The following is a 21,072-nucleotide window of genomic DNA, read 5'->3' as shown; positions in this document are numbered from 1 at the left end:
GTGCATAAAGTATATAAAGAATGAGAGAGTGATCAATTATGACAAATACTGCTGATTGATAAGAAGAAGGTGAAGAATTACCATTGGATTTAGCAATTTGGAGTAACTTGGTGACCTTGATAAGAACACTTTTAATAAAATGGTGGAAGGAAACTGATTGAGTAGGTTTTAAAGAGAATGACTCCTGAAGAGAGGAATTTCAGATGACTAATATAGATACTATTGCCACTACGAGGTGAGTGTGAACTGTGCTTAGTGACTTGCTTCCAAAAAGTATAGGGTAGAATGAGGAAAAAAGTAACTTTACAGTGAAGAAATCTGGCAGATGCTGCCTCGCTCAAGTGTTCCAGGTTAACATCATCAGTGATAAGTTATATTGATAGTATGTACCTTTCATATGATTTGATGAGAGGGCACTTTGCCTCTGTGTTCTCCCTCCCTAGCCCCATGAGCTCAGTCTAACCATGGGAAAACATTAAACAAACAAAAATTGAAAGACATGCTATAACATACTTGACCAGTACTCCTTAAAACTGTCAGTGTAGGGCTGGGCACTGTGGCTCACATCTGTAATCCCAACACTTTGGGAGGCCGAGGTGGATGAATCACAAGGTCAGGAGTTGGAGACCATCCTGGCCAACATGGTGAAACTCCATCTCTACTAAAAATATAAAAATTAGCTGGGCGTGGTGGCACGTGCCTGTGATCCTAGCTTCTCGGGAGACTGAGGCAGGAGAATCGCTTGAACTAGGGAGTCGGAGGTTGCAGTGAGCTGAGATTGTGTCACCGCACTCCAGCCTGGTGGCAGAGCTAGACTCCATCTCAAACAAAAACAAAAACGAAAACAAAAACAAAACAAAACAAAACAAAAAACTGTCAGTGTAATCAAAAAGAAGGAAAATCTGATAAACTATCACAGACCAGAGAATAAGAAGACATGACAACTATATGTAATGTGGTATCTCAGATGGAATTCAGAAACAGATAGAGAACATTAAGGAAAAACTAGTGACATCTGAATGAAGTATGGCGTTCAATTAGTAGTAATGTGTTTATGTTGGTTCCTTAGTTGTGACAAATGTACCACAGTAAAGTAAGATGTTAACAATAAGGGAAGCTGAGTGAGGAGTATATTGGAACTCTGCAACTCTTTTGTAAATATAAATACAAAACTGTCCTAAAATAAAGAGTTTATTTAAATAAAAACATTAAAGAATGGGAAAAGAGGAATTGGAGACAGCAAATATAAGACAGCTCTTTCAGGAAATTTTGTTACCAAGGGAAACAAAGAAATGGGGTGATAGCTAGCAGCGGAAGTCGGTTAAGACAGTTTTTTTTTTTTTAAATTTTTAATGGGACAAATAACAGTCTGTTATGTATTGTGGGAATGATACAGTATAGAGCAAAAAAAATGGGTGATGTAGGAGAAAGGGAGAAATCTCTGGTGCAATGTCCTTGGGTAAGAGAGTTTAAGATAGAATATATAGTTAAAGGGATTGGCAGTAGATAGTGTCAAGTTCACCTCTGGTAACAGATAAGAATCAGAGTGTGTGAATGCAAATGGTAGTGGCTGGGTAAGTATTATGGTGGCAGGCTCCAAATGCTTAGTTTCCCCAGCAAATGCAGGGTCTTCGGCTAAACTTGCGGATGGGAGAGCAAGCATGGTAGATGAAGGAGAAAGAAGGTGTGTTGTAGTCCTCTGGGGGTGTGTAAAAAAAAAAGAATTGATTTGTGCCAGATAATGTGGTTATTTGGTAGCATTTAGTGCCCACTCTTGACTAGTGTACATGTATTAAAGTGAAACTAGCTAACACGATTGTACATTTTGTTTTTCTTTTTTGAAATGGAGTCTCGCTCCATCTCTCAGGCTGGAGTGCAGTGGCCTGATCTCGGGTCAGTGCAACCTCCACCTCCCAGGTTCAAGCAATTCTTCTACCTCAGCCTCCTGAGTGGCTGGGATTACAGGTGTGTGACACCACACCCAGCTAATTTTTGTATTTTAGTAGAAACGATGTTTCACCATATTGACCAGACTGGTCTTGAACTCCTGACCTCAGGTGATCCACCTCAGCCTCCCAAAGTACTGGGATTACAGGCATGAGCCACCACGCTCAACCATGATTGTGTATTTTCTTAAATCATATTTTGCTGGAAGCTGCAATATATCAGTTCATATCAATACTAGTTCTAAAGAATTGGGTACATTTTCATCTGATACTTTATAATTTACAGTAGTATTTATGTTTAATTATTTATAATATGTAGAAAGGAGTTCAGAGTTCCTTCTAGTGAAACCATATTGGGTATTTGTATTTTTATGATCACAGGGCACTTCTGTGATGTAGTGCACTATGCATACCTAATACGGTCGTAGAGACCTGAAGAAATGAACAGTGCTTTGTATTTATTCTTTGCTTTTAGTATAATTTAGATTGATGACCATATGATTCTATCCTCTCATTTTCCACATTCCATTTATTTCCCCTCTGGTTAACAGAAGTGATATTGCTCACTTTGTTACCATGTTTTATACTTAAGTCTTGTCAAATATAAACTTTGTGCTTTATCTTGGAATTCGTAACCAGTAGTTTCATGTATTTTAGTATTTTAGGTATTTTAATCATGGAGATGTTATAAAATGAGTGGTTGACACAGTTTTCTGTACCCTGACTAGGGTGAAAAGGAGATCAAATCCCTTGAAGTCTATGTGATAGCTCATTTTTGTGAATGAGAACCAATGCTACTATTTAGTTTTTTGTTTTGCAGATTTAACAGTTGAGAGGCCTTGGTGGTATGAAGAGGAGTGTGACTTCTCATTTTCTTCCTTTGGATTAGTCCTGTTGAAGGCTTATTGTACTGAATTGTCTGTTTTGGGAAACATGCTAAGCAGTTTTAATATATGCAGATGTGTATATTCCAGAAATAAGAGGGAATGGAAACCTCTTCTTGGAATTTAAGGCTTAGTTTTGAACTATGGAAGATGATGAAGATATTTTCTGGGGTTTGTCAAAAATAGAATGTCATCATGGTTCAGGTTCCACTAGGGTGTTTTGAGCAGGTTTGGAGGAGAAATGACCTTCACAAGAAATAGGAACACTTTTACACCGTTGCTGGGAATGTAAATTAGTTCCCCCATTGTGGAAGATAGTATGGCAATTCCTGAAGGATCTAGAACCAAGAAATAACATTTGACCCAGTAATCCCACTACTGGGTATATACCCAAAGGAATATAAATCATTCTACTATAAAGACACATGTACGTGTATGTTTATTGCCATACTATTTACAATAGCAAAGTCATGGAACCAACCCGAATGCCCATCAATGATAGACTAGATAAAGAAAACGTGGTATTTATATACCATGGAATACTATACAGCCATAAAAAGGAATGAGATCATGTCTTTTACAGGGACATGGATGAATCTGGAAGCCATCATCCTCAGCAAACTAACACACAAACAGAAAACCAAACACTCCATATTCTCACTTGTAAGTGGGAGTTGAACAATGAGAACACATGGACATAGGGAAGGGAACAACACATACCAGGGCCTGTTGTGGTGTGGGGGATGAGGGGAGGGATTTTTTTTTTTTTTTTTAAGACAGAGTCTTGCTCTGTCACCCATGCTGGAATGCAGTGGCATGATCTCGTCTCACTGCAACCTCCAAATCCCACATTCAAGTAGTTCTCTTGCCTCAGCCTCCTGAGTAGCTGGGACTACAGGTACGTGCCACCACGGTTGGCTATTTTTTTTTTGTGTTTTTAGTAGAGACAAGGTTTCACCGTGTTAGCCAGGATGGTCTCCATCTTCTGACCTCGTGATCTGCCCGCCTCGGCCTTCCAAAGTGCTGGGATTACAGCTGCCATGCCCGGCTGAGTGGAGGGATCTTTAAGAGGACAGGTCAATAGGTACAGCAAACCACCCTGGCATACATATACCTATGTAACAAACCTGCACATTCTGCACATGTATACCAGAACTTAATGTAAAATTGAAAAAAAAAAAAAAGAAAAAGAAATGACCTCCACGGTGTGCTATGTGCCTTTCTCATTAGATTTTCTCTGATACAAGGAAGGAGAGACAGAAAAATTTTCTAATTTTTAATGGTTTTTCACTTAAGTGACTTGTGTTATTTACTTGTGAGAGATAGTCGTTTGATTTATAATGTTCATTTTTGACAATTCTCATAGAACTTTATGTAAGAGATAATCAATATTTGATCTATTGTTAGTTTTATGTCCCTGAAATAATGTTTAGGACAGTTTGGATTACTGCAGTGTTATATATTATAAGAGACTGGGAAGTAGTTGTTAAAAATATCATCAAGGGAGCTCAAACTCTGATGGAAGTTATCTGAAATTGCTTCATTTTATCTTTCAATTTGAAATTATGCCCAAAGCATCTGGTTTTACATTAGTAAATGCCCTTGTAAGGATTTTGGTAGCTGTCATTCAGGAGAAGTTATCACTTAGACCTCATTAATAGACAATATTGTCTCTGAAAATGACATGGTATCTACTGTAATCCTGGAGTGTCTTAATAGTCTATTCTATGCTCAGCAATGAAACATTTCAAAAAGTGACTGACAGCCAACTGATATAATTCATGGTGATCTTTTGTGTTGACAGATCTTTAAAAAGTCATGCGAAATTACTACTGTACCCAGTGAAGCCACCTCCCTTTTTTTTCTTTAACTGCCAGTATCCTGTAAAACAGGATAATTTTCTCTTTGACTGCCACTGTTTTTTATTGCAATAACATGACATGATTCCTCCTTATTATTAGGATTTCTTTTGATTGACAGAATGTGTTTCCATAGGTAATACTGATTTTAAAATAGAAATGTTTCAGTTCTCAAATTAACTCTCTTAATTTTCTGACTCCCACATCAAGACAACCTTGCCAGTAGCCACCTTCCCACTCAGGAAGACGAATTATTTAATCCACACAACTTAAATATTTTAAAATGATTTTAGTCTTCCTCTGAAGGAGAAAATGATGAAAGCAAGAGGGTGATGAATTGCTTATTTTGGTGGATATTTTTTCCTAGAACACTCCAAAGTTAAAAGGTTGTTGTTTTTGGTAATTTTATAGGATGTAGTAGTCTTGTGTTCAAAACTCAAAATTTCTGAATTCAAACTGTGGAATGAATGGAAAGGAGAGCTGATGTATATGAACTTGTCCGATGAGTTGTGGGGGAAAATACAGAGATCTAGTCCCAGTGTTGACCTAACTTTTCATCTAAGAGAATTTATTGGAATTGTATCTCTGTGGTTTTACCCTTTGTTATTGTGTTTCAAAGTAGTTATTTTCCTAAGATTGTCAGGATGATCCTTAGTGGAGTAGAAGACAGTCTTTTTCTTAGTTGAAACCAGTACTAAAACATTGTCATTATGAATTGACATGTATTTTTTTAGACTGAAGTGTGTGCTTTTATCCTGTGCTGGATGATGTGGAAGAAGTAAGAATGTATTTTCTGATTACAGTCCTATTTGTATTTTTGTTTAATATTCCACAGCATGATATGATTCTTACTGAAATAAAATGCCAACTTTTTAACATTGTTTTGAATTATCATGGATTGTAAACCATTGTAGTACCACCCCCATCTTTAGTTCCAATTTCTGCTTTGTGTCATATGCCACCATCCACCACCCCCGCTCCACCCTCTTGGCTCACTGTCTCACTAGACCAAAAGACCTAGATTAATTCATTGCCTTACATGCCAAAACTACCCCCTACCTGCCACAACCTCACCATCAGGCATATTTTTGTGAAAATGCAAAGTAAAGATGTAGAAAAGAGAGACAAAAAACGAGTTCCATTCTATTTCCTGTTTGTATTTCTTTTAAACTCTAATGAATATGAACAGTTTGGGTAGTTTAATAGTTAAGAAATAAGTAATAGATACCACTTTTTTCCCTTTTCTTTTTACAGACAGTAGAATCAGAGCATATTGGGGTCTAGTTGATTGCAGGCCCTGAATCTTATATTTTAGTCTAATGTACACAATCTTGCAGCACTTCAGAGCTGCCATATTATGCTTATGCTAAAGGCACTAGCAGAGTCATTTAGATGAGTCCATAATTGGAAGGTACAGGACGTAGTATTAGTTCCATTTAGGCTATGTGATCTAAAGAAAATCACTTCATTTTCATTTCTGTTATAATAAAATGGAAGTTATAATTATGTCCCTTTAACTACTTTTCCAAGTTTATGGGAAAACAGTGTAGGAAAATGAATCACAAAGTTAATCTTTAGAATCCTTAATTCTATACAGACAATAATAGTTATTCTTTATCTTCCTCTTTAAGTAATTTATAGAAGACAACTTTTTTTTTTTTTACCAGTACTGTCTTTTTAATGATCTTTTCTATGTAAGAAAAGTGAAATAGTGTTAACAACAGAATATTTAATCCTCACAATAACTCTGTGAAGTAGATATTATTATTGACATTTTATAGATAAGGAAATAGGGTTATAAAAGTAAAGAAAATTTCCCAAGATCAGAAGGTAATAATAATAAATTAAGTCATTAATTCCCTGGTTACTTTCATTTTGATGCCCATGTTCTTTCTTCCACAAACCATTGTAGTTTATTAACATATTGTAATCTCTCCTAACATCTCTCTGTTCATTATGCCTAATTTTGAAATGTCTTGTTGCCATTTTAATGATTCCTATTCTTTTGGTTATCACTTATTTGTTTAGTTAATTTGGCAATGTTTTAGTTGGAAGGCATCATGCTAAACAGTAGCAATTTTTGTTCTTAGTCTAATCTTTTTAAACAAAAGAAAACGTACCTTTAGAACACAGTGATAAGTTGTTCCCATAATACGGGAAAATACAAAAGGTTTTGAAATGCTAGGACAGCTGTATTAGTCCATTTTCATACTGCTATAAAGAACTGCCCGAGACTGGGTAATTTATAAAGGAGAGAAGTTTAATTTACTCACAGTTCAGCATGACTTGGTAGGCCTCAGGATACTTACAATCATGGTGGAAGGCAAAAGGGAAGCAAAGGACTTCTTCACAGGGTGGCAAGAAGGAGAAGTGTGAGTAAAGGGGGAAGAGCCCCTTATAAAACTATCAGATCTGTGAGAACTCACTCACTATCACAAGAATGGCATGGGGGAAACTGCCCCTATGATTCAATTACCTTCACCTGGTCTCTTCCTTGATATGTGGGATTATGGGGATTACAATTCAAGATGAGATTTGGGTGGGGACACAAACCCTGACCATATCAAAAACTTCCTAGAAGCAGTAACATGAAAGCCCATGCTTTAACATACCCCTTAGCAGAATGTGGATGGCCTTTTCCATCATGTCTTTCATTTATCTTATACTGGCAGATTCATATTGAACCATTCATCCTGGGGTGAGTAGTCAAATGACTTTTACCTGTGTTTGTTGTTTTCTAGCTTGTCCAGATTATTATCAATACAACACATTTGGAGAAATCTTGTAAGTACTTGGAAGAATTTATCACCAACATCACTAATGTGCTTCCAGAAACAGTTCACACTACCAAGCTCTATGGCACCACAACTTTTAAGGTGAGAGGCCCTGTGGTATGGTGGAACTGCTTCTGGTGTATACAGTCTGGGACATTCTACCTAACATGGCTTTGTTTCTGCAAGATAGTTTATAGCATGCTCTTGAGAATAAGTGTTTATGATATGTTTGGTTTCCCTTCTCTATTTTCTTTGAAGAAATAAATACCAGTCCTAGTTTTTGGGTGTTTGAACAAAACAAAACAAAACAACTACAACTGTGTTTGTAAACCCTTCCTTATGTTTTGTACATGTAAATCACTATTTCCTAAGTTGAGCCCCCATCAGTCAACAGTTCTTAAGTATGATCTAGATAATCATAGTTATGGCTGACATTAAAATTTTCTAAACTGTCCCCTGCTCTCTGTATCCTGTGACCAATTTTTTTTTTCTTTTAACCAAATCTTGCTCTGTTGTCCTGACTGGAGTGCAGTGGTGCAATCTTGGCTCACTGTAACCCCTGCCTCCTGGATTCAAGCAATTCTCATGCCTCATCCTCCCAAGTAGTTGGGATAACAGGCGTGTGCCACCATGCCCAGCTAATTTTTTGTATTTTTAGTAGAGGTGGGGTTTCCCCATGTTGCCCAGGCTGGTCTCGCATTTCTGGGCTCAAGCGATCCACACACCTTGGCTTTGTAAAATGCTGGGATTGCAGGCATGAACCACCGTACCCGGCCCTGTGATCAATTTTTTAATCTTACTTTTTAGTGAGCAATTTCTGTCACTGCTTTTCTAGTTAGCAATTTTATAATTTCATATGTCCACAGCACTAGTTTTGATCCAGAGCTGAATCAAATGACAGTCAGGTAGAACAAAAGAAGGATTGATGGTAGATGAGTTTCTGGAGGGTAAATGCTATAGCTCACAGCAGCTTTAATAAACTCCTTCATATTATGTGAGCTTTAAATAGGTATTAAGCAGTAAAAGTAATAGGACAACATCTCAAACATTAAAAATGTAGATCTAACATATAGGCTACTTATATGGTTTGATTTTTTGTTTATATTGTTATTTGATTGTTTTAGTTTTGAAACATATTCTATATCACCCTTTTGAAATCCAGAAATTAATATTAATTAAATGTACAGTTGCAGATTTGGAACCATGATTTATGTCCCCTTTTGTCTGCTTTTTTCCATCATCTTATCCTTTTTCTCTATTTTTGGTACATTCTTTTAATCGTAGGTGCAAGAGAAGAAATCAAATTTGATTCATACTGCTATTATGCTTTTTGACAGATAAAAATTTTTGGTATGACTTACTATTTTTCTATTGTTTGAAAAAAACGCAATGTTGAATCAGAAAGTATTCTTTATGTATCTGTGCGATTAGGTCAACTGCTAGGTTAAGTTACACATTCATTAAATGACTATAAATTCTTTGTTTCAAAATGACAATAAAATTACTTAAATCAAAATTCATTACACATAATGTTATGTTCATATCGTGACTTCCTAATTTTTCAATAATGTCTAATGGTATTAATTTCAATGTTGTTTTAGTGAGGAAAAGAATGATTTAATAAAAAGGCCCTGAGAATGAGTATGAAAATACCACAAAAGCTTTCAGAGCTTCAGAATGACCTCAGGCAGTTTTACAGGAATTATAATTACTCCCAAATACTAGCATTATTATGGAGCTTGGGCATTAGATTTATCAAAAAAAATTTCTGTATTTGCTCTTCTGTGAAAGCCAAAATTTCTCTAGGAAAGAAAATGTGAAAGAAATAGTTCAGTGTTAAGTAGATAATAGGGAGTTAGGGAATTAGAACGTGAGGTTCATTTGTCTATCCAATGGAGAATATGTGGTATCCACTGATACTCTTTCTGTCAACCTGTCTCAATTTTTTTATGTCAATAGCTTTTCAAATTACGTTCAGAAATTCTCTCAAAGGATGGCTTGTGTATTTTGTTGTTGCTCTAGCATGAAAAAATGCTGAGGGAAAATTAAAGGCAGACAGGAAGCCATAGGGGCTGAACAGCCAGTTAAATACTTAGTGAAGGAGAAGTTCTGGAGACCACTAAAGGTCATGTTGACAGTGCTTATTGGAAACACTGATTGCTTAAAACACACTGAAAATTTTTTTTTTACCAGGGCTGTTTCAGACTAGCTAACCCAGAACTCAATATAAACATGGCAATTATAACAGCTACATGTTGTGTATTTTCCTAAGCTACTGTTTCCAGAAAACTTTCCCTTGCAGATGGAAACCTTTATGCTGGAAAAGGGGTAGAAAGAGTCTGAAGGTCTTTAAGGTATTTTCTTGCAGAGTTCCCTCTTATTTCTGCCATGTGTGACATAATCAAGCTGGCGTCCTTAGCTTTCCTTATTCATAAGATTTTCCTCACCCTCTTACAAAAGAGAATGAAAGTGTTTATTAATTTACTCCATAATAAATATTGCTTGCGTATCTACTGTGTAATCATCTGGTAGATTCTTGGGGAGAGACAGAAAAAGTACTTTGTCCCTGGACTTAAAGTTTATGATTTACAGAGAAGACAGCCAGTATACTGGAATAATACATTAGATGTATTCAATCTCTCATTTATTTAACAAGTTTTAATACAGTATCTACTACAAATCGGGGAAAGTTTCAGGCATGAACAAAAAAGTGAGTCTCCTGACTTTACAGAGCTTATATTTTAATGAACTAGTGGATGATAAACAAACAGAAAAAATCTAATATAATGGCAAGTAGTGATAAGAACTAGGAAAAAAATAAATGACCCAAAAGAAGTGAGAAATTGAATCATTTGGATTTCTGATGGATATGCATTCCTGTCAAAGGGAACAGCACAGTGGTAGGTATGGGTGTGTTCAAGAAATAGTAAGGGGGTCAGTCTGGCAATGATGTGTCTATCACTAATGGTATGGATGATAAGAGATGAAGTATTCAGGAGTTAGATTATTTCTGGCCCTGTAGGCCATTGTAAATACTATACATTGTATTCTGAAATGAGATGCGATGTCATTAGAAGATTGAATTGTGGGGGGTAATGATCTGAGTTATTTAATGTGATACTGGTTTTTATGTGGAAATAAATATATTGTAATTTAATAGAAGGGGAAGAAGAAAGGCTAATTGGGAGGCAGTTGCAGTACTCCAGGCAAGAGATAATGGTCACTTGGACTAGAGTGGTAGAGGTGGAAGTGGTAAGAAATATTTTTGAAGGTATGGATAGCAGGTCTTAGTACTAGACTGGGTGTTTGTATTAAGAGAAAGACAGGAGTCAAGGGTAGTTCCAGAACTTTTGAACTGAACAAACTGGATGAATACTGTTTACTGAGATGGGGAACACTTAGAGAAAAATACATTTGAAAAGCAGAAATATGATCAAGACTTCCATTTTTGATACATTAAGCTTGATATATTTAATGATAGCTATATAGAGGTATTAAATTAGCAGGACAAAATCATAGCTGGAGATAAAAATTTAGAGTTCACCAGTGTAAAGATGGTATTTGATAGCACAGGATGGATTTTCTTCTGGGATTTGAGTATACATAGAGGATAGGTGTGAGGATTGAGCTCCAGGGAACTTCAAAATTGACAGGCTCAACAGAGGAGAATTCCAAAGAGGATGAGGTTCCAGCTTTAGGACCTCCAAAGAAGACTTCCCAGACAAGTACAAGTTGGAATGGATCTTGGAACCAGCAGGATATTTCTAGGGAGAGAATGGATATAGAGGGAGTAAAGGATATTTTAACTTCATGTGCAAAGATTAAATGATAAAATAAAGCCAATATTCAGCATAGAATTAGGATGGCAGTGAGATACAGAAGTAGATAAATGCCAACCTGAGAAGCACTTTGTTTTATATTAGTAGATAATGTGGACTTTATTCTAAAGTCTTTGAAAGACTTCAAGTGAGGGATGTTGCATTTAAAAAAAACAAACATTCTACTATGCTTCATTGAAAGGAAGGGAAGAACTAAAAAAAGAAGGAAAAGAAAAGATGAAGGTAAGGAAGGAAAGAAGGAAGAAATAACATCATCAGTCACATTACATCAATCACAGTTCAGAATGAGAGGAATTGACTTCTAAAAGACGTTGTGTAACTCTGTGCTAATAAATTTGAGGATCTATAGGGAAATAGATATGATGTGATAAGGAAAAGATATGAAAGAGGAAAGCTTCAAGATGGCTGACTAGAGGTATTTCATACTCGCTTCCTCCACTAAGAAGAACCAACATAATGAGTAGATGATCACACTTCAAATAGATCATCCAAGACAGAACACTGTAATTCAACAGAAAAGTGACAGTAAATGCCTAAACCAAGGAAGGGGAAGGAAATGAGGCAGTCTACTCAGTAGGATCAGCTGGGAGCTGAGGGAGACTCCTTAATATGAGGAAAGGATTAATAAGAAACTTTCAGTGGTTTCCATTTCCACTATGGACTCCTGAAATCCTGGCCACGGGAGAGTCTCTTGACCCTCACTTGCCCTGAAACTAACATTGGAAGATGCTGAGAGATTGTGTGATGGCACTGGTCCAGGGAAGGAGCTCATACTGAGTCTCACACATTCTGTGAGACCTAAGCAGCTATAGCAAGCAGCTATCTTAGAGCCTTGCCTCCAACAGATAGCACATTGTCCTGGAGACCACTGCTACTGAGAAGCATGCTTGCTGCCTCCCAACTTAGATGCCAGTGACCAGGGGCCACCCACACCAGGGGCTGAGATGCTATCACAATGCCTGCTGCTGCCATTGAGGCTGAGGCATGAGCAAGGTGTCAGCTACTGCAGAGGGGCTGAGGAAAGAGTGCCACTTGGGCTGTGGTGAAAATGATGTGTGTGTTTTCCACCTGATGACCTAGGTTGCCCAGTACTGAAGGTGGCATTGCCCTCCCCAGTGGCAGGGAACTAGCACAGCTGCTGCCACCTACCATCAGAGCATATCACTTTTCTAGGGTTTCCCTCACCACTAACTACTACATCTGGTGCCTGTACTCATTATCAGAGGGCATGAGGACAAGTTTGGCTCAGCTTTGCCCTGCCACCCCTAAACCCCTGTGCCAGAGCACACAGGAAGCAAGAGGATCACCTACCCCAGTCCACCACAATTGGCACCTGAACACTCCTCCCAGGTGCCTGAGATCAGGCCTACCCACATGACTGCTACTACCACAGCTGGTACCTACCTGCATGCAACACCTGTGTGCCTGAAGACCAGCCCACTCAGTTGAATACAACCAACACCAATACCAGTGTGAACCACTTGGGACTAAGAGGATGATTCTGCCACTGCCATTGTCATCATTCACATAAAGCTGTCTGCCCAGGGGATCATGAACATCCCCACCCACCCCACCTGCTATTGTCATTGCTGGCATCCAAATAATCTATTTGGAAACTCAAAAATTGGCCCATCTAGACTCACTAATAATGGTGCCAGACCAACCTGGGGCCTAAGGACACACATACTTAGCCATTGCTGCCATCACTGGGGTTCAAAGACTGACCTACCTGGTGTTACAGTCCCCAGCAAAACCACAGCCTCATTTAATAATTGCACCCTGAACCACTGAAGAAATTATAGATACCACTGGTACTATTTATACCTGAAGGAATCGTACAGAGTTTACACTATTGCATTCAAAATCACAACCAAAGTGTCCTACGCAACTAACAGCATAGATACATCTTCTGGAAAATGTCCTCTCCTACCAGAGCAAATTTAAAAAACTGCAAGAAGTGGCTGTTATAGTAAATGTACAGATATGAATACAATGGTACAGAAAATAAGAAAAAGCCAGGACATGTGACACCTCCACAGGAATAATTCTCCAACAACAGATCCCAATCAAAGAGAAATTAATGAAATCTCAGAAAAAGAAGTTAAATGATTGACTCCAAAGAAGCTCAGTGAGAAACATGAGAATTCTGCAAAACAATACAAAGAAATCAGAAAAAGAATGCTTGATATGAATAAGAAATTTGCTAAAGAGATTGATACCAAAAATGTAACCAAACATAAATTATGGAACTGAGGAATTTATTAAATGAAATGCAAAATACGTTCAAAAGCTTCAACAATAGACCAGATCAAGCAGAATTAAGAATTTTAGATCTAGAACATAATTCTTTATACAAAATAAAAGTAAAAACAATTAAAAAAAAGAGCAAAGCCTTTATTACATATGGGGCATCATAAAAGACCAAATTTTCAAATTATAAGCGTTCCAGAAGGCAAAATATAAAATATCTAGTGAAATTATTCTTCATAAATGTAGGAGAAATAACATCTTTCTCATACAAGCAAAAGCTGAAAGAATTCATCACCACTACACTGGCCTTACAAGAAATTCCTCAAGGGAGTTGTAAACTTGGATATAGTGAGTGACATCTGCTATCATGAAAACACACAAAAGTATAAAACTCACTGGTAAAGCAAACAAACAAATGAAGAAGAGAAAGGACTCAAATAGTACTACTGTAGAAAACCACCAAACCACAATAACAAACAGTAAGAGAAAAGGAAAGGAACAAAGAATACACAAAATAACCAGAAAATAATTAATAAGTTGAAGGGACAACCTCACATATCAATAATAATTTTGAGTGTAAATTGATTAAATTCTTTACTTATATAGACTGCTCGAATGGATTAAAAAAAACCATGATCTAGCCATATGCTGCCTACAAGAAACATAATTTACCTTTAAAGATGCATATAAACTGAGAATAGAGGAATAAAAAAAGTATTTCATGGAAATGTTAACAAAAAATGAGCAGGCATACTATACTCATATGAGATACAACACTTTAAATAAAAAACAGTAAGAAAAAGACAAAGAAGGTCATTATATAATGATAACGGGATCAATCTAGCAAAAGGATGTAACACCAAATCCATATTGGCATCCAACACTGTAGCACCTAGATTCATAAAGCAAATATTGCCATATCTAAATAAATAGATGAACTCTGATAAAATTATGGCACTTTAATACCCCACTGCCAGCACTAGACAGATCATTGAGACATATAATCAGAAAAGAAACATTCACTTTAAACTGGACTTTAGACCAAAAGGACTTAACAGACATTTAGAGGACATCTTATCTAACAATGGCAGAATACACATTCTTCTCATCAGCACAAGGAACATTCTCCAAGATAGACCATATATTAAGCCACAAAACAAATCTCAACAAGTTTTTAAAATTCAAAATCACATCAAGTATATTGCCAGATCACAATGGTATAAAACTAGAAATCAATACCAAGAGAAACTTTGGAAACTATACAAATAAATGGAAAATAAACAACATGCTCCTGAACAACCATTGGTTCAATGAATAAATTAATACGAAAATAAATTTTTTGGAACAAATGAAATGGAAACAACATATCACAACCTGTTGGACACAACAAAAGCAGTACTTAAAGGGAAGTTCATAGCAATAAGCACCTACATCAAAAAAGCAGAAAGATTTCAAATAAATAATCTAATAGTGTACCTCAAGGAACTAGGAAAGCAATAACAAACCGAATCCACACTATCAGAAGGAAATAATACAGATCACAGTAGACCTGAAAAGAAAAATATGGAAAGATGAATGGAACAAAAAGTTGGTTCTTTGAAAAGGTAAATTTGAAAACAACCACTAGCTAGACTAACCAAGAAGAGTACAGCAAAGACTCAAATAAAATTATAAATGAAAACAGAGACATTATAATTGATACCACAGAAACAGAAAAGGTCATCAGGGACTATTATGCTAACCAGTGGAAAACCCATAGGAAATGGATGAATACTTGGAAATGTACAACCTACTAAGATTGAATCAGGAAGAAATGGAAAACCTGAATCGACCAATAACAGGCAGTGAGATTGAAGCAGTAATAGTATCCGAACAAAGAAAAGCCCAGAACCAGGTGGATTCACCACCAAATTCCACCAAACATATAAGAATAACTCATACCAATCCTCCTGAAACTGTTCCAAAAGATTAGGAGAGAGAATTCTCCCTAACTTATTCTGTAAAGCTAGCATTACCCTGATACCAAAACCAGACAAGGAACAACAAAAGAAAACTACAGACCAATATTCCTGATGAAAATAGATGCAAAAGTTATCAGCAACATACCAGAAAACTGAATTCAATTAAAAGATAATATACCATGATCAAGTGGGATTTAGACCAGGGGTGAAAGGATGGTTTAGTATATGCAGAGAAGTAAATGTGAAACTTCACATCAACAGAATGAAGGGCAAAAACATATGATCATCTTGATAGATGCAGAAAAAGCATTTGATAAAATTCAACATCCCTTCACAATTAAAACTCCCAACAAGCCAAGTATAGAAGGAACATACCTCAAAATAATAAAGGCCGTATATAGCAGACCCACAGCTAACACCATCCTGAATGGGGAAAGGTTGACTGCCTTTCCTTGAAGAATGGGCAAATGTGGAACCATTCCCCAAGACGAGGATGCTCATTCTCACTACTCCTGTTCAACGTAGTATTGGATGTCTGAGCTAGGACAGTCAGAGAAGAGAAAGAAATAAAAGGCATCCAAATTGGAAAACAGGAAGTCAAATTGTCCTTCTTTGCTGATGATATGATCTTTCATTTAGAAAAACTAAAAGGCTCCATCATAAAACTCTTAGAACTGAAAAACCAATTCAGTAAAGTTACAGGCTGTAAAATCAACATACAAAAATCAGTAGCCTTTTTATTCTTCAATAATGAAACAATAAAAAATCAAGAAGGCATTCCTATTTACAATAGCTTCAAAAACATTCAAATATCTAGGAATAAGTTTAACTAGGGAGGTGAAAAATATCTACAATGAAAACTACAGAACACTGATGAAAGAAATGGAAGAGAACACAAACAAATGGAAAGAAATACCATACTCATAGATCAGAAGAATTAATATCATTAAAATGACCATACTTCCCCAAGCAGTCTATAGATTCAGTGCGGTCCCTAACAAAGTATCAGTGTCATCTTTTACGGAAATAGAAATAACAATCATAAAATTCATAGGGAACTAAAAAAAGAACGTGAATAGCCAAAACAATTCTGAGCAAAATCTAAAAGTACATACAAATAAATCAAGGATTGAAGTAAGGTTAAGAATGCATGAATGATTAGTATTAGAAAATTTTTCAAAGTTACTACTTTAGAAGATCAAAGAAGGAAAAATACGAGTATTTTGAAAGATACTAAAATCTTATTTTATATGTTAACATCTATTCTCATTAAAATTTCTGGAACACTTCTACTGAAACTGACAAATCCAGGAGGCAGAAACATCAGTATGTATATAGTTGAAATGACTGACATCATCAATCAAGTGAATCTAATGGACATTTATAGAATGTTTTATCCAACAACAACTTATACAAAATATTCACCAAAACACACCATGTTCTAGGCAATAGAACATCCTTTAAATAGAAATTATACTAACATTCCTCTTAGACCATATGAAATTAAACTAGAAATGAGTAACAGAAAGATAGAAAATGTCAAATTATTTGGAGATTAAACAACATCTTTCAAAATAAGACATGGTGAAAGAAAAAGTCTCAAGAGAAATATTTCAAAATAAATGAGAATTAAAATACAACTTATTATAATTTCTGAGATGCAGTGAAAGCATTACTCAGAGGGAAATTTGTACCATTAATAGCATATATTAGAAAGAAGAAAGATCTAAATTTAATAATCTGTACTTACACCATAGGATACTAGGCAAAGAACAATTTAAATCCAAAGTGAGCAATAATAATAAGAACAACAATAATGAAAATTAGAACAGAAATCAATGAAAATGAAAACCAGTAGAGAAAATCAGTAGAGAAAATCCTGGAAGGATGAGTAGGTGGAATTCAGTAGATTTTTAGGGCAGTGAAACTATCTAAATGATACTGTAATGGTGAATTAGTGACATTATGCATTTTTAAGTACCCACAGAACTTGGTATCACAATGATTACACCCTAATGTAAACTAGGGACTTTAGTTGATAATAAAATACCAATATCATTTCATTAATTGTAAAAATTGTACCACACTAATTTTAAATAGGGGTAGTAGCATGGAGGGTGGTGGTATATACAGAGGCAGTGTACTTCCTGCTTAAATTTTCTTTAAACCTAAAACACTAAAAAATAAAGACTTTTAATGAAAAAGACTTTTAGCAAAACAGAAATTCAAGGACACCTTAAGATTATTATACAAGTAATGTAAAGATGAAAGTAGAGAAGTGCTCATTGAAATATTTAGAAGACCTGTTGAAAAACTATAAAACATCGAAGAAAAAATTGGAGAAATAAACAAAAAGATATACTAGTTTGTGGATTGAAGAAGTAACATTGTTAGAATTTCCATATTACCCAAAGTGATCTACATATTCAATGCAATCGCTACCCAAATTCGAATGCATTTTTCATAGGAATAAAGTAAACTATAGTAAGATTCATATGGGACCACTAAACACTCCAAATAGCAAAAGCAATCTTGAGCAGAAAGAACAAAGCTGGAGGCATCAGTCTACCTGACTTCAAAATCTACTACACGCTGTAATAATCAAAATAGCATGATTCTGGCATGAAAACATACACATAGACCAGTGGAACAAAATAACCCTGATATAATCCTACTAATGTACAGTCAGTTAATTTTTGACAAAGATGCCAAGAACACACAAAAGGGGAAAGGATAGTCTCTGAAAAAATAAGTGGTGTTGAGAAAACTGGATATCCACATTTACAAGAATGAAATTCGTTCCTCATCTCATACCATATATAAAAATCCACATAAAATGGATTAAAGACTTAAACATAAGACCTGAAACTAACATTACTACAAAATAATGTAGGAAAAAATCTCCATAACATTGATCTGGGCAATAATTTTTTTTTAAGCTATGACCCCAAAAGCACAGGCAGCAAATGTAAAAAAAGACAAATGAGATTGATTTTATCAAACAGGAAAGCTTTTGCACAGCAAAGAAAACAACAGTTGAAGGATAACCTACAAAATGGCAGAACAGGCAGGGCATGGTGGCTCATGTCTGTAATCCCAGCACTTTGGGAGGCTAAGGTGGGCGAATCACTTGAGATCAAGAGTTTGAGACCAGCCTGACAACATGGTGAAACCCAATCTCTACTAAAAATACAAAAATTAGGCATAGTGGCACACGCCTGTAATCCTACTACTCGGGAGGCTGAGGCAGGAGAATGCTTGAACCTGGGAGATGGAGGTTGCAGTGAGCCAAGATTGTGCCGCTTCACTCCAGCCTAGATGACAGAGTGAGACTCCATCTCAAAAAAAAAAAAAAAAGAATGGCAGAATATATTTGCAAATGATACAGCTGACAAGGCATGCATTTCTAGAATATATAAAGAACTAAAACAATTCAATAGCAAGAAAACAACCCGATGAGAAAATGGGCAAAGGTTTTGAATAGACATTTCTCAAGAGAAGACATACAAGTGACCAAGAGGTGTATGAAAAAATATTCAACATCGTTAGTCATCAGAAAAACAAAAACTAAAACCACAATGATATATGACTTTCCAACTGTTAGGTTGACTATTATCAAAAAGACAAATGGTAAGTATTGGAGAGGATGTGGAGAAAAGGGAACTCTTATATGGTGTTGGAATGTAAATTAGTATAGCCATTGTAGAAAACAGTATGGAGATTCCCCCCAAAATTAAAAATAGAACTATCATATGTTTCAGCAATCCCACTACTGGGTATGTTTCCAGAGGAAATGAAATCAGTATATCATCAAGATATCTGCACTCACATGTTCATTGCAACATTTTCCACAATAGCCAAGATATTGATTTGACCTAAGTGTCTGTCAACTGGTGAATGCATAAAGACAATGTAGTATGTATACAGAATGAGATACTATACAACCTTACAAAAGAAAGAAATCCTGCCATTTGCAACAACATGGAAACCTCATGGGAACATTGTATTAAGTGAAATAAGGAAGGCACAGAAAGAAAAATATGCATGATCTCATATGTAGAATCTAAAAATGTTGAATTCATAGAAACAGAGAATGGAATGATAGTTACCAGAGCTGGGGAATATGGTTGGGGAGGTTTTGGTCAAAGGACAGAAATTTTAAGTTAGATAGAAGGAATTAGTTCAAGAGATCTATTCTATAACATGATGATTATAGTTAATAACCATGTGTTATGTTCTTGAAAAATGCTAGCAGAGTACTTATAAGTACTCCTAACTCATAAAATAAGTATGTGAGGTAATGCATATGTTAATTATTAGGTTGGTGCAAAAGTAATTGTGATTTTTGCCATTAAAAGCAGTTTCTTTTGCACCAAACTTAGCTCAATTTAGCCATTTCAGTGTATACATATTTCAAAACATCAAGTTGTACGTGACATATATATAATTTTTGTATAATTTTTATCTATCAATCAAATTTTATAAATCATTGTTCACATAAGTAATCACAGTCACTGACTATGTTATAGTATGTAAATATATTGCAAAATTATTCCGACTTTAAAAATGTGAAAATGTAGAGGGCAGTACAAATTACAGAGAAATTCGGGAGATATAATTTACAGAACTCATTTTCTGACTGTGGAGGAAAGATGGAATTTAAGATGTTGCTTAGATCTCTACCTTGGTCTGAGTTGAACAGGTAAAGAGTGGTAAATATGCTGAGTTTCAACCTGGACCTACTTCTTTCTTTTTTTTTGAGATGGAGTCTTGCTCTGTCACCCAGGCTGGAGTACAGTGGCATAATCTCGCCTCACTGAAACCTCTGCCTCCTGGGTTCAAGCAACTCTCTTGCCTCAGCCTCCTGAGTAGCTGGGATTACAGACTCCCACCACCCACACCCAGCTAATTTATATATTTTTAGTAGAGATGGGATTTCACCATGTTGGCCAGGCTGGTCTTGAACTCCTGACCTCAGGTGATCCACTTTGGCCTCCCAAAGTTCTGGGATTACATGCATGAGCCACTGCTCCTGGCCACTTATTTCAAAGTTTGTCTGGGTCATAGATGTCCATGAAACACTCCCATATATGATTCTTGAATTAGAATGATTTTGGAGTAGAGCTGTACTAAAGATAGAGATACTGGAAGCTATTGGATTTAATTAAATCACCCAAAGAAAGTGAGAAGATTTGTGTCCAGAGAAGTAAAAGGAAAGCCAGGAGAAAACCATCTCATGAATTCTACGGGAAGACAGAGTTTTAAAAAGAGAGTATTTAACAGAAGTTAAGGAGGATCAGACTGAAAGTGAATATTGAAGGTGGTGGCAGGTACTTCGTAAGTTACTCTGCGCAAGTCTATGTTGATGGAATTTTAGCATTGTCATAGAGTAATGTATGATCATTTGTCCTGAAAATATTTTTGTAATTTTGTAAGAATATTAATCTCACCATACTTCTTAGGGCCTTTAATATGCTAGTGTATATCATGAATCTTTTATATAGGTATTTCCAACTTATATGATCTGGGCATTCTGCTTTTATTTTAGCATGTCTTAGG

General features: G+C 36.0%; 1 protein-coding gene across 1 annotated transcript in view; it reads left to right on the top strand.

Moving 5' to 3' along the window:
• Positions 1-21,072, top strand: part of EXOC6B (exocyst complex component 6B) — a 710,495-nt gene that overhangs the window by 353,836 nt on the left and 335,587 nt on the right. The window contains exon 17 of the mRNA XM_026456434.1: positions 7,431-7,652. Coding sequence (XP_026312219.1) covers positions 7,431-7,652 — 222 coding nt within the window. The remainder of the gene's footprint in view (positions 1-7,430; positions 7,653-21,072) is intronic.

This window comes from Piliocolobus tephrosceles, chromosome 15, assembly GCF_002776525.5.
Source record: "Piliocolobus tephrosceles isolate RC106 chromosome 15, ASM277652v3, whole genome shotgun sequence".
Classification (NCBI taxonomy): Eukaryota; Metazoa; Chordata; class Mammalia; order Primates; family Cercopithecidae; genus Piliocolobus; species Piliocolobus tephrosceles.
Note: the sequence above shows the minus strand (reverse complement) of the source record. Positions and strands in the feature narration are given on the sequence as shown.